At 38.9% G+C, this 16330-nt stretch overlaps 1 protein-coding gene across 1 annotated transcript in view; it reads left to right on the forward strand.

The window, feature by feature from the left end:
* Nucleotides 1–16330, forward strand: part of HTR3B (5-hydroxytryptamine receptor 3B) — a gene marked incomplete at both ends in the record, with an annotated part of 36828 nt that overhangs the window by 10875 nt on the left and 9623 nt on the right. Inside the window, 4 exons of the mRNA XM_079788978.1 lie at nucleotides 13875–13919; nucleotides 14242–14351; nucleotides 14777–14946; nucleotides 15435–15592. Coding sequence (XP_079645104.1) covers nucleotides 13875–13919; nucleotides 14242–14351; nucleotides 14777–14946; nucleotides 15435–15592 — 483 coding nt within the window. The remainder of the gene's footprint in view (nucleotides 1–13874; nucleotides 13920–14241; nucleotides 14352–14776; nucleotides 14947–15434; nucleotides 15593–16330) is intronic.

The following is a 16330-nucleotide window of genomic DNA, read 5'->3' on the forward strand; positions in this document are numbered from 1 at the left end:
CCTGCTCCCCATCCTTTGTAGTACTTTTGCCCTCAACTTGACATTACATACGTAATATGCCTCACAATCCAGTGTTACTGTTTTAATGTACTTATATTGAATTAAGTTAAAATAACAACAATTCCTCTTTAATTTATTTTAATGGAAGTGTTTTTCTTTCTTTTCTTTAAATTTTATTTTCCAATTATAGATTACATTCAATATTATTTTGTATTAGTTTCAGGTGTAACAGCATAGTGGTTAGACAATCATATACTTTACAAAAAGGTCCTCCCAATATTTCAAATACCCACCTGACACCATACATAGTTATCACAATATTAATGACTATATTCCCTATGCTGTACTTTACAACGCTGTGACTTCGCTAACTACCAATTTGTACTTAATCCTTTCACCTTTTTTACCCAGTCCCCCCATCAGCCTTCCTCCCCTTAGGCGACCATCAGTCTGTTCTCTATGAGTCTTCTTCTGTTCTGCTTGTTCATTTATTTTGCTCTTTAGATTGCACATATAAGTGAAATCATATGGTATTTGTCTTTCTCTGTCTGACTTATTTCACTTAGCATAATGCTCTTTAGGTCAACCCACTTGTCTATTGATGGGTACTTAGGTTGCTTCCATATCTTGGCCATTGTAAATCATGCTACAATGAACATATGGCATGTATTTGCATATATTCTTTCAAATTAGTGTTTAGGGCCTCTTTGGCTATACACCCAGGAGTGGAAACACTGGGTCATAAGGCAGTTCCAGTTTTAAGTCTTTGAGGAACCTATGGAAGTGGTTTTCGATGTTAATACCTGACTGCTATGCTATGCATTATAGACTCTGATTTTCTGGTTAAGAATTAGACATTGCAATTGATAAAAGCAATTTGAAACTAAAAGTATAATTGATATGTTATAACAGGGTTTAAATTATTATTTTTGTCTGATGCAAGTTATTATAGAATATTTTCCTCCAGTTTATATAACCCTGTAGTTATTATTTCTTTACAAAGAGGAGAGCTAAACTAATACAAAAAAATCCCCCTTTTAGAAACCAATTTTACTTTTCCTAGCTTTATTTTCTCACTCACACTAGTAAAAGTACTAGATCTAAGATCCTAGAAAATGTTGTTTAATTAAATGCCAGGAAACACCACCTCTATTCCAAAAGGCCTCCTGTTACACAAACTCCAACAGAAAACTTCTTTAATTCTCTTTCATAATGACTTAAATTGCTAGATAATGAACTAGAATTTTGGAAACAATTTCCTGGGGCATTATTGGATGTATCCTTACCTACTTGAGAAATATTAGTCCTTGCTACTTAGTTGTCAGTGGGTTATTATCAGACACTGTACAATGAAAAAAAGCATGATTTGAATAGACACATGATATGAACCATGTGATGTGAAACCTCAGGGCAGAGGAATAACCAGCCTTGGGTAGGGGATTAAGACTACCTTCTAAGTCCCTCTTCCTCCTACTTTCTAAATTGATTCATATAGAGTAAAATTGCTCAGACTTTCCTTTAGAGGTTTTTGGAGGTAAACATAGAAAAGGAGTACGGTTTTTATATAAATACTAGAGGCCCGATGCATGACATTCATGCACTGGGGTGGGGGGTCCCTCAGCCCGGCCTGCATCCTCTCGCAGTCCGGGACCCAGAGGGGTCCTTAGTGCTGTGCGGAGGTGGGCGAGGCTCCCGCCACCACCGCTGCACTCGCCAGCCATCAGCCTGGCTTCTGGCAGAGCGCTGCTCCCCCTGTGGTAGTCCACTGACCACCAGGGGGCAGCTCTTGCATTGAGTGTCTGCCCCCTGGTGGTCAGTGCACGTAATAGCAACCGGTCATTCTGCTGTTTGATCGATTTGAATATTAGCCTTTTATTATATAGAATTTTCTCTTAGAACAACTATATCAAATTGAAAACTTTTACCTAACTCTTTCTTCCTACCTTAATAAGAAAAAATGAAGTCAGATTCCTTATGGCAACTAAGGAGAAAACATTACTTTTTCAATGGTGTGTTTTTCTCCACTGTTGTAGAATATATTAATTTTTACTAGAATATGTTAGACATATCATATTATTGGATATGGCAAACTTCCCTTATATCCCATTCCTATATTTTAAAAAATATTTTTATTGATTTCAGAGAGGAAGAAAGAGGGAGAGAGAAATAGAAACATTAATGATGAGAGAGAATCATTGATTGGCTGCCTCCTGCACGCAAGCCTGCAACCTGGGCATGTGCCCTTGACTGGAATCGAACCTGGGACCTTTCAGTCCGCAGGCCGATGCTCTATCCACTGAGCTAAACTAGGTAGGGCTCCCATTCCTCTATTTTTATCCCTATCTGTTGTCTTAACTTTATCATCAACATGTGCTCAAGGCTACATTGCAACTGAACCCCTTGTTGTTTCCTGTTTGTATGCCATTCATTCTGCTATTTTCTCCATGAAATGTCTTCCTTTTCTTTTTTTTTAATTACTTTATTGATTAAGGTATCACATATTTGTCATCAACCCCCCCCCCCATTCCCATCCCCAACCCCCCCACACTCATGCCCCCATCCCCCTGTTGTCCATGATCACTAGTTAGGCTCATATGCAAGCACACAAGTCCTTTGGTTGATCTATCTTCCTTGTCCCCACCCTCCCCTACCTTCCCTCTGAGGTCGAAATGTCTTCCTTTTCATTCTCCATCTGCAAAATAGTATAGTCCTTCAAATCTTAGCTCCTAGTGTAATTTCCCCTCAGTTCTCCAAGCTGATAGCAGTGTCTCCTTTCTTTAAATCCACTGAAGTCTGTATATTTCTCAATGCATATAGTTGTTAAAATGTCACATACCCTAATTTATTAATAAGCTACTTGAGGGAAGGACTTTCTTACTCATATTTTCCCCAATATACAACACTATATATTTTTTTAAATTTAAATATATTTTTATTGATTTCAGAGAGGAAGGGAGAGATAGAGATAGAGATAGAAACATCAATGATGAGAGAGAATCACTGATCGGCTGCCTCCTGCATGCCCCTCACCGGGGATCAAGCCCACAACCTGGACATGTGCCATGACTAGTAATGGAATCCGTGACCTCCATGTTCATAGGTTGACGCTCAACCACTGAGCCACACCTGCTGGGCAGCACAATATATCTTACTTCAAAGATAGCGGATAGATGTTTGCCTAACAAACTAATTAATTACAACATATAAATACAAATTCTAGGATTGCTTTTATGACTAATACTTGAGGCCCGGTGCACAACATTTGTGCACTGGTGGGGGGTCCCTCAGCCCGGCCTGTGCCCTCTTGCAGTCCAGGACTCCTTGGGGGATGTCCGCCAGCCACGGAGCCAGCTCCTGCCACTGCAGCTGCGCTCGCCAGTCGTGAGCCCACTGGCAAGCCCGGCTTCTGGCTGAGCAGCGCCCTTCCCCCCCGCCCCCTCCCCCCCTCGCCCCCTCCCCCCCGCTCCTGTGGAAGCACACTGACCACCAGGGGTCAGCTCCTGTGTTGAGCATCTGCCCCCTGGTGGACAGTGTGCATCATAGCGACTGGTCGTTTCGTCATTTGGTCGATTTGCATGTTACACTTTTATTATATAGGATGTTTTGCAAATGACTTTATGATGTTCAGTTGGGCTAAATCTAAAGTTCATTCCAGAGGCAAGGCCAGGTTTGAAGAACTTGATCAGATCACTCACAGATTCTGCTCAGACAAGGACACTCCCAACGTGAATAGATAACTTGTTGGATGCATCTGCTGGCAGCTGAACTGCTGGCAACTTTTGTTTGGAGAAAGAGCTTCCAGCCCAGCTTTCATCACAACACCTCGCTTTCATTATAATGTTCTGCCTCTTGTTCTGTTTCTCTGAAAGATTACAGTCTTATCTTAGAATTTCTGGGTATTATGAGTACCTTAGGGAAATCTGATTATAGAGATAATCTACTCAACAGTGAAAAGTTTCAATTTGTTTCTATAGAGTTTTGTCAATTCAGAATCCCAGATACCTTTGTATTCCAGTACATTGAGTAGAGCCTCCCAGCCAGACGCTGAGGCATCTGTTTCTATAGTCTTCGGGACTGGGAAAGATAAATAAGAATTGCGGGAATTATCTATATATTTGCTAACCACCAATTTAGATCTAAATAGACTCCCTCTGTTAGGAAGACTAATGAATTCCAATTCTCTGAAATATCCTCTGCTTTTAACAAGCAAGATGGAAGTTATCTAAAGAGAAAGAGAGAGAGAGAGACACACAGAGGGAAAAGCTGTGAATAATGCCACTAGAGAACCAATTATGTTCACCAGCTGGCATTGAGAAACTTGTTTCCTTTGACAAAAAAGATTTCAGTTTCAGCCTCAGACTCCTTTTTGACATTGTGTTCTTTAGGGCTGAATGACGAATCCTCCCACACCCCCCCATAAGATGTTAGAAAAGAAATTCTGAACACTAGTTTTACATATAATATGACAAAGCAATGGGTAAGAAGAGAAAAATGAGCTAAGGCTTCAACATGGTACTTAATAAGAATCAACCAAAAATAAAAATAAAGTGAAAATAGACATTAAAACACAGAGATCTTCTCCCAGCTACACGACTGAGTCAACGAGATTCCTGACTTGGCATGGCAGTGATAAAGAAACTGCTGAAGGCATTTCCTAGATGTACAAGTGTATTTGTGGTAAAAGAGTAGTTAACAGCTGTATTTCCCAGTAAAATGAACTGTACTTGGACTTGTTTTTCCCCCTGTTAGTGGGGAACCCTTGTTGATTGCAACTAAGCCTAGAGGCTTTTGTGCTTTCCTGGGTGAGACATGGCTAATTTCAGGGTCTCTCAGCTGGTAAGACTGGAAGGAAGTGGAGTCACTTAACCTTGAGCTCTCAACAGAGGGCTTTTTTTTTTACTGCCAGGCCCCCTGCATTGCTGATCTTGGCTGGGCATCCCCTCTGTTTCTCCTCCAAGCTGTTCCTTGTGGAAAACCTTGTGAATTCAGTTTTTTCACTTTGTATACTACTTTAAAACCGGCCTTTTCCAAGTATCCATTTGGAAGTCCACAAAAATCTGTACAGCAAGTTCACTCAGACTAGTCCTTGTCAAGCCCCTAAAACAGGGCCACCCCATATCTGCTCACAATCCTTTCTTCTTTCTCAAGGTGCCTAAAAATGCTTATTCATTAGCAACTTGCTTTCTTGATTGCAAAAAGGGTGAGCTGTAATCTAAAAAGTTCATTGTTTCTCTTCCAAATGATGCCATCCTGTGTATGTCTATATAGCCTGTGTACTGCACAATTCCAGGGACACCCCCTGCCTGGACTAAATAGCAATGGTATCTCTCTATCCCCCACCAAATGTAGACTGAAGAGAGTCGTGGTCTTGACCTGTGTACAAAAATTATACACTTGTGATGTTGTTGGATAATTGACTGGATAATTTGTTTAATATATCCTGTTCTAGGAGGAAAATTGAGTTGTTATTTGCTTTATGCCATCAGCCCTCCAAACTCTATTATTTCATTAAAATTTGATATTTTACTAAGTATTACACAAATACAAAGGTTATCTAAATAACTCCTCAGCTCTGAACCTAAGTCATCAAGGGAAATGTTTTACACATTTTATTTAACATCTTGAATTTTCTATTTCTCTTTTTTTGTTCTAAGAATGCATTTATTATACATGGAAAATATGAGTTCAAGGCAATTTCATTAATAGTTTGTATCAGCCTTTTTACTTATAACTTCCCTGAAAATGTCTTCAAAATGGTTTCCTTTTTCTTTATTAATACCATTTTAAAATAGCAGCTTAACAATTTAGAGGTTTTTAGTATATTCAAAGTTATCCAACCATCACCACTAATTTCAGAATATTTCACCACTTCAGTCACACCCCATGCCCCACCCCCACAGGCCCTAGGCAAATACTAATCTACTTTCTGTCTCTATAGATTTGCCTATCTTAGACATTTCATGTAAATGGAATCATACAATCATACAATGACTGACTTTTTTCACTTAGCATATGTCTTTTTTGTTACTTAAAAATTTTTTAAAATTACAGTTGACATACAGTATTATATTAGTTTCAGATGTACAACCCAGTGATTAGACATTATATAACTTATTAAGTTATCAACCTTGATAAATCTAGTACCAATCTGGCACCATACATAGTTATTACAATATTATTGACTATATTACTTTTCCGATATTTTCATCACTGTGACTATTCTGTAACTTCCAATTTGTACTTCTTAATTCCTTCAGATTTTCACCCATCCCCACATCTCTTCTTATCTTAAAGAAGACCGTTTAACATTTCTTATAATACTAGTTTGGTAGTGATGAACTCCTTTGGCTTTTTCTTGTCTGGGAAGCTCTTTATATATCCTTCAATGATAGCTTTTCTGGATAGAGTATTCTTGGTTGTAGGTCCTTGCTTTTTGTCACTGTGAATATTTCATGCCAATTCCTTCTGGCCTGTAAAGTTTCTGTTGATAAATCAGCTGACAGTCTCATGGGAGCTCCCTTGTAGGTAACTAATTGCTTTTCTCCTGCTGCTTTTAAAATTCTCTCTTTGTCTTTAACTTTTGGCATTTTAATTTTGATGTGTCTTCATGTGGGCCTCTTTGGGTTCAACTTGTTTGGGACACTCTGACTTCCTGAACTTGTATGTCTATTTCCTTCACTAAGTTAGGGAAATTTTCCATTATTATTATTATTATTATTATTATTGCATAGATTTTCAATTTCTTGCTTTCTCTTCTTCTTCTGGTGAATTTTGGTTCACTTCAAGTTGTCCCAGAGGCTTCTTATACTATACTCATTTTTTTATGCTCTTTTTTCTTTGTGCTGTTCTGATTGGATGTTTTCTGCTTTCTTATCTTCTAAATCTCTCATTTGATCCTATGTTTCATCTACTCTACTGCTAATTCCCTATAATGTATTCTTCCTTTCAGTTAATGTATTCTTCCTTTCTGACTGGTTCCTTTTTTGTTTTCTAGTTTTGTTTTTATGTTTCCTATCTCTTTGTTAATGTTCTCACTAAGTTCATCTATGATTCCCTAAGTTCATGGAGCATCCTTATAACCAGTGTTTTGAACTCTGCATCTGGTAGATTGCTTGCCTCCATTTTGTTTAGTTATTTTTCTGGACTTTTGTTCTGTTCTTTCCTTTGGGACATGTTTCTTTGTCTCCTCATTTTGGCAGCCTCTTTGTGTTGGTTTCTATGTATTAGGTAGAGCTGCTATGTCTCCCAGGCTTGTTAGAGTGGCCTTATGTAGTAGGTGTTTGTAGGGTCCAGTGGTACAGCCTCCCCAGTCACCCAAGCTGGACACTCCAAGGTGTGATCCCTGTGTGGGCTGTGTACAGCCTTCTGTTGTAGTTGAGCCTTAATTGCTTTTGGCACATCAATGGTAGGGATTTACCCCAGATCGATCAGCTGCAAGGACTGGCTGCCACCAGCATGGAATATCAGCTGTGCAGAGGACCATCCCACAGAGCAGTGGGACTCTGGTGCTCACTGAATTTGCTCCTTGAATGTGTCACTGTTGAGCCTCTCAGGAGGTGCAGGTCAAGGTCAGCCACTGCCTGGGACCACCTGGGACAAGTTACAAAGCAATCTGCAGATGGCTGCTACTTGTGCTGGGCTCAGAGGTGCCCAGGAGAGGCTATGCTGTGACCAATGCTGGCTGCTGCTAGTGCTGGGCCTGGGCCACATTACAAGAAGTATGTGGCACACTGAGGCCAGATGATGCTTGTTTGAGAGATTTTAGGAAAATCTGAAACATAAGCTAAGGTAGACCATTTGTATGGTAAAGTCATGGGAACCAGCTTGGATAGGCCTGCAAGTTAGTGGAGAAGGGTGGGGGAGATATCTCATGGAATCACCAAGGCAGGGTGAACAGTGATAGCCAGGTTGATGGAGACTAAGATATGGCACCCACTTCAGAAAAGGAACAATGGCTTCTGCCAGTACTTCTTTCTGGGAGAAAACTACCCCTTCAGCTCCTACCTTGATGCTAGACAATTCAGTTCCTCCCCATATGTTCCTGTTCCTTTGTAGCTGCTGCCCCAGTACTGCAGCTTAGAACAAGTCAGTATGAGTAAGTCCATGTGCAGGCCCTTTAAGAGGAATGCCTGGGACTCCAGAAGCACTCTGCCTCCCTCAGCCATAATCCCAACTGGTTTTATAGTCAGAAGTTATGGGGACCTCCCTTCCCGGCTCTGGAACCCTGGGCTCGGTGGCCTGCTGTCAGAGTGGGACCCCTTCCTCCACTGGAGGGACCTTCGCAGCTGAGATATCCCTTTCAATTTTTATCTGCCCCAGATGGATGTGGAACCAGCCCATTCTGCATCTCCACCCCTCCCACCAGTCTCCGCATGGTTTCTTTGTAGCTTTAGTTGCAAGACTTCTGTTCAGCTAGATTTTAGGCATTTCTGAATTATGGTTTTTCTGTAGTTTAGTTGTCATTGTGGGAAGATTTGAGTACCGCATTTACCTATGCTGACATCTTGACCAAAAGTCCTTAGCATATGTCTTCAAGGTTCATCCATGTAGTAGCATGTATAAGTATTTCATTACTTTTTCTTGCTGAATACTATTCTATTGTATAGATATAACACATTTTATTTATCCATTTATCAGTTGATGGACAGTTGGGTGATTCCCATTTTTGAATGTCATGAATAATGCTGCTATGAACATTCCTGTACAGTTCTTTTGTGTAGACTTAGGTTTTCATTCTCTTGGTTATATATTTAAGAACAGAATTGATGGGTTATATGATAACTATGTTTAACATGAACTATCAGACTTTTCTCAAAGTAGTGCACCGTTTTATAATCCTACTAGCAATGTATAAGGGCTTCAATTTCTCTACATTCTTGCCAACGCTTGTTTTTTTTCTGACTTTTTATTTTAGCCATCCTAGTGGGGTGAAATGGTATCTCATTATGGTTTTGATTTGCATTTCCCTAAAGACGAATGACATCAAGTATCTTTTCATGTGTTCTTTAGTCATTTGTCTATTCCCTTTGTAGAAATATCTATTGAAGTCCTTTGCTCATTTTTTAAAATTATTATTTTTACTTGGATAAAATACACATAACATAAATGTTTCCATCTTAGCCATTTTAAGTGTACAGTTTAATGATATTGAGTACATTCTCATTGTTGTGCAACCATCACCACCATGCATCTCCAGAACTCCTTTCATATTGCAACACCAAAACTCTATGCCCAACAAACACTAACTTTCTATTCCCTTTTCCCCCAGCCCTTGGCAATCACTATTCTACTTTCTGTCACGAAAAATTTGAGTCCTCTAGGTACCTCATATAAGTTGAATCATATGGTATTTGTCCTTTTGTAACTGGCTTATATCATTTAGCAAAATGTATCAAGGTTCATATATGTTGAAGTATGTGTCAGAATATTCTTCCTTTTTAAGGTCACATTAATATTACATTGTATGAACATACCACATTTTGTTTATCTATTTATGTGTTGATGGTCATTGGGGTACTTCCATGCTTTAGTTGTTGTGAGTATGCTGCCATGAACGTGGGTATATAAATATTCATCCAAGTCCTTGCTTTCAATTCTTTTGGATATATACTGAGGAGTGAAATTGATGGACCACATGGTAATTTTATTTATAATTTCTTTTAAGAACTGCCACATTGTTTTCTATAGCAGCTTTACATTCCCACCAATAGTACACAGGATTCCAATTTCTTCACATCCTTACCAACACTGGTTGTTTTCTTCTTTAAAAAAGCAGTAGCCATCCTAATGAGTGTGAAGTGGTTTTTCATTGTGGTTCTTATTTACATTTCCCTAATGATTAGTGATTGTATTAGTCAATCAGACTGCTGTAACAAATATCATAGACTGGGTGGCTTAAACAACAGGAGGCTTGGAAGTCCCAAGATCAAAATTCTACCCAATTTTGTTACTGGTTAGAGTTGTCTTCCCAGCTTGTAGATGACTGCCTTATCACTGTGTCCTCACGTGGTGGAAAGAGAGAGATCTTTCTCTCTTTCTCTTCTTCTAAAACCACCAATCTTATTGGATTAGGGCCTTATCCTATGACCTCATTTAACCTCAATTACCTCCTAAAGCCCTATCTCCAAATAGTCATAGGAATTTTGGAAGGACACAATTTGGTCTATAGTAGTGACAATGATCATCTTTTCATGTGCCTGTTAGCCATTTGTATAGTCACGTGTTGCATAACAATGTTTTGGTCAATGATGGACTGCATGGATGGTGATGGTCCCATAAGATTATACCGGGCACTGAAAATTTTCTATCACCTAGTAATATCATAGCACAACCCATTACTCACGTGTCTGTGATGATGCTGGTGTAAATAAACCTACTGCACTGAGTCATATAAAAGTAGAGCACATACAATATGTACAGTACATAATACCTGATAAAGATAATAAACAACTATGTTGCTGGTTTATGTATTTACTATATATACTTTTTATTGTTATTTTAAAGTATACTCTTTCTACTTATAAAAAAAGTTCACAGTAAAACAGTGTGCTGTGTTATACTGGCAGCAGCCACATACATCTCATGTTACTGCATTTGATTGCATCATTTCCTCTTGTGCTTGATTTATTCTCCTGTTATTTTGTATAGTAACATGCTGGACAGGCTGTAGTCTAGGACCAATAGTCTATATCATAAGCCTAGGTGTGTAGTAGGCTATACCATTTACGTTTGTGTAAGTGCACTCTATGATGTTTACACTATGATAAAATCACCTAATGACACATTTCTCAGAAATTACCCAGTTATTATCAGCGTATGACTACATATATTCTTTGGAGAAATGTCTATTCAGTCCTTTGTTCATTTTTTTCTGTAAAATATTTTCTCATAGAGAAATTAAATTTTGTCCTTACAGTTAAAAAGAAATCAATTGGAATTGTGTATTTAACCATGAAGCCAATAAACATTACATAAAACACATAGCCTTCAAAGCCTTTGTAGGTGTTCTTTTGTGTGCTTTATTTTGAATATTGAAAATTTATAATGAAATACAAAATTTCAGATTATTTTTACTACAAAGCTTTCTCTTCAAATTGTTATATTGTTTATGGTCAAATTTAATTATCATTTGAATATCATTTGGAAAGCTAATGTTGTATTGTAAGTAGCTGCTTATAATCACTAAGACTTATAGTGCTTGCCAAAGCTCTTAAACCTTTATTATGATTGAAAATCAAGTTGTTCTTTTGTTTTCTTTTTAAAATATTTTACATTTTAATTTAATAAAACAAAAAAAAACAACTAAAAACAAATCACCTTCCACTCTCTACCTCTTGCAACCAACAATCTGTTCTCTTTATCTATAAATTTGGATTTTGTTGTTGCTGTTTTTTATTTTTAGGTCCCACATATGAGAGACATTTCTCTGTCTAATTTATAACTTAGCATAATACACTCGAAGTTCATCCATGTTGTTGCAAATGGCATGATTTTATTCTTTTATGGTGGGATAATATCCCATTATATATGTAACACAATTTTTTATCTGTTCATCCATTGGTTAGCATTTAGGCTATTTTCACAAATTGGCTATTGTAAATAAATGCTGCAATAAACATGGGGTGCACATATATTTTTGAATTAATGTTTTCACTTTCTTTGAATAAATACCCAGAAGTGGAATTGCTGGACCATATGGTAGTTTGATTTTTAATTTTTGAGGAAAGTCCATTCAGTTTTGCATAGTGGTTGCACCTATCTGCAGTCCCACCAACAGTGTACAAGGGTTGGTTTCCTTTTTGCCACACCCTTGTCAACACTTGTTATTTCTTGTCCTTTGATAATAGCAATTCTAACAGGTGTGAGGTGATATTTCATTGTGGTTTTGATTTGCATTTACCTGATGATTAATGATGTTGAGTATTTTTTCATGTGCCTATGTGTGTCTTCTTTGAAAAAATGTCTATGCAGATCTTCTGCCCATTTTTAATTAGCTGATTTTTGTTATTGAGTTATATATGTTCTCTATATATTTTGGATATTTGACCCTTATCAGATATATATTTAGTAATTATGTTCTCTCATTCAGTGGGTTGCCTTTTCAGTTTGTTGATGGTTTCCTTTGCTGTATAAAAGCTTTTATTTTCATGTAGTCCTGTCCCACTTATTTATTTTTGCTTTTGTTGCTTTTGCTTTTGGTGTCAGATTTAAAAAATCATTGCCAAGAAATATTTCAAGAACCTTACCACCTATATTTTCTTCTAGGAGTTTTATGGTTTGGGGTACCACATTCTTTTTTCTTTTTTTAAATATATGTTATTGATTTTTTTACAGAGAGGAAGGGAGAGGGATAGAAAGTTAGAAACATCAATGAGAGAGAAACACCGATCAACTGCCTCCTGCACACCCCCCACTGGGGATGTGCCTGCAACCAAGGTACATGCCCTTGACTAGAATCAAACCTGGGACCATTCAGTCCGCAGGCCGACGCTCTATCCACGGAGCCAAACTGGCCAGGGCGGGTCTTACATTCTTTAATCCATTTTGAGTTAATTTTTGTGACTGGTGTAAGATAGTGGCCCAGTTTCATTCTTTTTGCATGTGGCTGTCCAATTTTCCCAATGCCATTTATTGAAGAGCCTATCCTTTCCCACGGTATATTCTTGGCTCCTTCGTTATAAATTCATTAATCGTATATGTGTGGGTTTATTTCTGGGCTCCCTATTCTGTTCCATTGGTAGAGGTGTCTATTTTTATGCCAATACCATACGGTTTTAATTACCATAGCTTTGTAGTATAGTTTGAAATCAGGGAGCATGATGCCTCCAGCTTTATTTTTCTTTCTCAAGATTGGTTAGGCACTTTGTCCATTTTTAATTTGGGTTGTCTGTTTTGTTGTTGTTGAGTTATGAGTTATTTATATATTCTAGATACAAGGCCCTTACCAGATAAATAATTTGCAGATATTTTCTTCCATTCTATGAGCTATCTTTTTACTTCTTGATGATGTCCTTTAAAATGCAAAAGCTTTTAATTTTGATAAAGTCTCATTTATTTTTTCTTTTGTTTCTTGTTCTTGTGGTGTCATATCTAAGAAGCCATTGCCTAATTCAGAGTCATGAAAGACTTACTCCTGTGTTTTCTCTAAAGGTTTAATAATTTTCGCTCTTAAATTAAGATTTATGATTCATTTCAAGTTAATTTTTATATGGTATAAAAATTTTAAATCTCTAAGGACATAGCAGTTTTAGAATGTTCTTTACTAGATTAGATATAAAAATTAGTAAGGAGGTTTTATTTTGGTTGTTCTTTTTGGGGGTCTATTAAAAATCACTGACTCATTGCAGACATGGGACATCACATCTATTTATATCATCAAAATATACCTCATTTACATATGCTCATTTAGCCTATTTATAAGAATGGAAATCCAAACATAAGGTAACTGAGGAATGGCTGCCAATAGTGGCTGAGATAACAGGCGTTGAAAGACATGAATAATATCTTGATTACAAATAAAAGCTGGGTCTCATCCTTTTAGCCCAGAATTTGCCACGACTACATATCATTTTTTAGTCTGATTAATGGCAGAGTAACTAATTAGAGTGGGAGAGAGATTAGCAAATCATTCAAGATGTCAAGTGCAGTCAAAGTGCCATTTTGTCACAGATAATATAGTAAAGCTCACAGTGACAGGTGTATGTAATAAATAGGAACTGAAAGTAGTCTGATCTTGAAGAGTCAAGATAATGTTTCTAAAATCAGCATTATTTATTTACATTTGATTTCCTTCCTCGGAATTGTCATATTGTTGACTTGGGCTTTGACTTGCTGACATGCTAATATTTGGTGTGTATTTTCTTTGTGCTTTGCAGGATGCACAGAACCAAAAATTAAAGACAAATGTCTGGTACAGTGAGGTAAAGGACTGTTTCCTTCTGTGCATGCTGCCCTCCCGATCTTGATCTGTTGAAACATATTACTACTCTGAGGAATGGACGTTATCTTTGTGTTTATAGTTCCTTAGATCTGCAGCAAACCTCATTTGTTAGGATCCAGGTAAGTGTAGGCCATGTTTCCTGGTTGAGGCTACCATTTTTTGGAGTTGGATGGGAAGTCCTCTACCCTAACAGTACCAACAGGCTGATCAGTTGGGCTATTTCTCCAAATCTCTTTTCAGTTCTTTGGTAGGGTTGATGTTGCCCCTTTTTGATAAGTTTCCTTTCTGGCCATTCCTAACAGGTTTGGGATGATGAGTTTTTATCATGGAACTCCAGCATGTTCGATGATATTAGCCAGATCTCCCTACCTCTAAGTGCCATCTGGGCCCCCGATATCATCATTAATGAATTGTAAGTGCGTTGGCTATATTGCTGTGGGGTTTAGACGGCTTAGAATATTCAGGATAGTTTCTGCTTCCATTCACTCATTGTTGCTATTTTTTGTTTCTCAACTTAAAGACCAACATATTGTTGGGAATATTCAGGTTAAACGTACCATAAGTTGACATCATTTAAGATACAGATTTGGTTACTAATGCTTGAGGTTGCTCATGGATTGTGCTTGTATTGTAACAGTAGCATGTGAGTTCATTTACGAGGTGTCATTGCTGAGTCCATCTTTGCTAGACTGAATCGTCTCGGGGAGAAGTGACTCTGTCCTTGCGCTTCTAGGCTAGTCCTGGGTGTCATAGTCACTACCATCTCCTAATCAGTTCTGCGCATTGGAATGGCTAAAGCTCTCTCTCTAACAACAAATCCTCTGGTGTTTCACACAGTGTGGACCTTGAAAGACTACCTGACCTTCCCTATGTGTATGTGAACTCATCCGGGACCATTAAGAACTCCAAGTCCATCCAGGTGGTCTCTGCCTGCAGTTTAGAGACATACGCTTTTCCATTTGATATCCAGAATTGCAGCCTAACCTTCAGTAGCGTTCTGCACACAGGTAAGCCAGGAGAGGTACAGCCTTCTAGGGGGAAACATGCCTGTGCTGGGCGGTTGGCACACACAGGTGTGATTATATTATGCCACTCTTCAGGTCCATTTTATTCTTGCACACAATTAACCTTTTGCAAACCTAAATTTCTTCCTGCCGTTATTTGGCTCGTGCTGTAATTCAGACCAAGTGCGGTGCTGTGCCCAGATGCACAGCCCAATTGCCGCTTTTTGTTTGGGAATACACACACTATCAGGCCTCTACTGCCATTGGGAACGTTATAGAAGTCACAGGGGCAGCTCCATCATTCTATGGATAGTGGAACCCGAACCCTACCTTCATAGTTGTTTTTTCCATGGCTAGAAAGATTTTATTCCACACCGCTACCCCTAATTCAAAATGGTTGTATCGAACTCCATCTCCATGAGGCTGTACACGACGGGCAGGAGTGAAAGGATGGGTTTTATGTTGGCGTCCATTGTTTCTGTGATTTTCAGTGGACGATGTAGACCTGGCCTTCCTGCGGAGCAGAGAGGACGTTAAGCATGACAAACAAGCGTTCTCGAATGACAGCGAGTGGGAGCTTCTTTCTGTGTCCTCAGCCTACAGCACCCTGCAGAGCCGCGCTGGAGATTTTGCGCAGATTCAGTTTCACGTAGGTCCTCCCCCTTCCTGTCGCCGCTGCCCACTTCTCTGCACTCTTTGGCCCTCTCTGCTCCATTGCTTATTTTTTTTTAAAAATATATTTTATTGATATTTTTACAGAGAGGAAGGGAGAGGGATAGAGAGTTAGAAACATCGATGAGAGAGAAACATCTATTAGCTGCCTCTTGCACACCCCCTACTGGGGATGTGCCCGCAACCAAGGCACATGCCCTTGACTGGAATCGAACCCGGGACCTTTCAGTCCGCAGGCCGACGCTCTATCCACTGAGCCAAACCGGTTTCGGCTCCATTGCTTATTCTCACTATCATTCAGGAACAGCCGATTCAGACGGCTCTGGACGTCCACTTGCTTTCAGCATTTCAGAGGCCAGAGGTGCAGGCACCGGCCCTGGACTCCGGCTGTAGCTGTTCCGCACATGAATATAGAGAGAATGGTTTTCAGACACCAGAGACGTGAGCCACCACAGCAGGAGCTCAGGCCTTTTAGTTCACACCACCACCGGCACCTACAATCCCTACGGAGAGGAACCAAAGAAAACACACGCACAACAGCAACAAATTGGGAGAGAGTGTCTCTTCAGCGCTACTGTCCTGTTTTCAGTTTAGTAAATTATTAATTAATTCCAGGTGCAGGTGCATAAAATTACCATATTATTCACTTGAATATCTGGAGGGATTAGCTAACAAATCACCTGCAGGGTCCGCAGAGACCGCTGGCGGTTTCCGG

The sequence above is a fragment of the Cnephaeus nilssonii genome (genome assembly GCF_951640355.1).
Source record: "Cnephaeus nilssonii genome assembly, chromosome: 13".
Lineage (NCBI taxonomy): Eukaryota > Metazoa > Chordata > Mammalia > Chiroptera > Vespertilionidae > Cnephaeus > Cnephaeus nilssonii.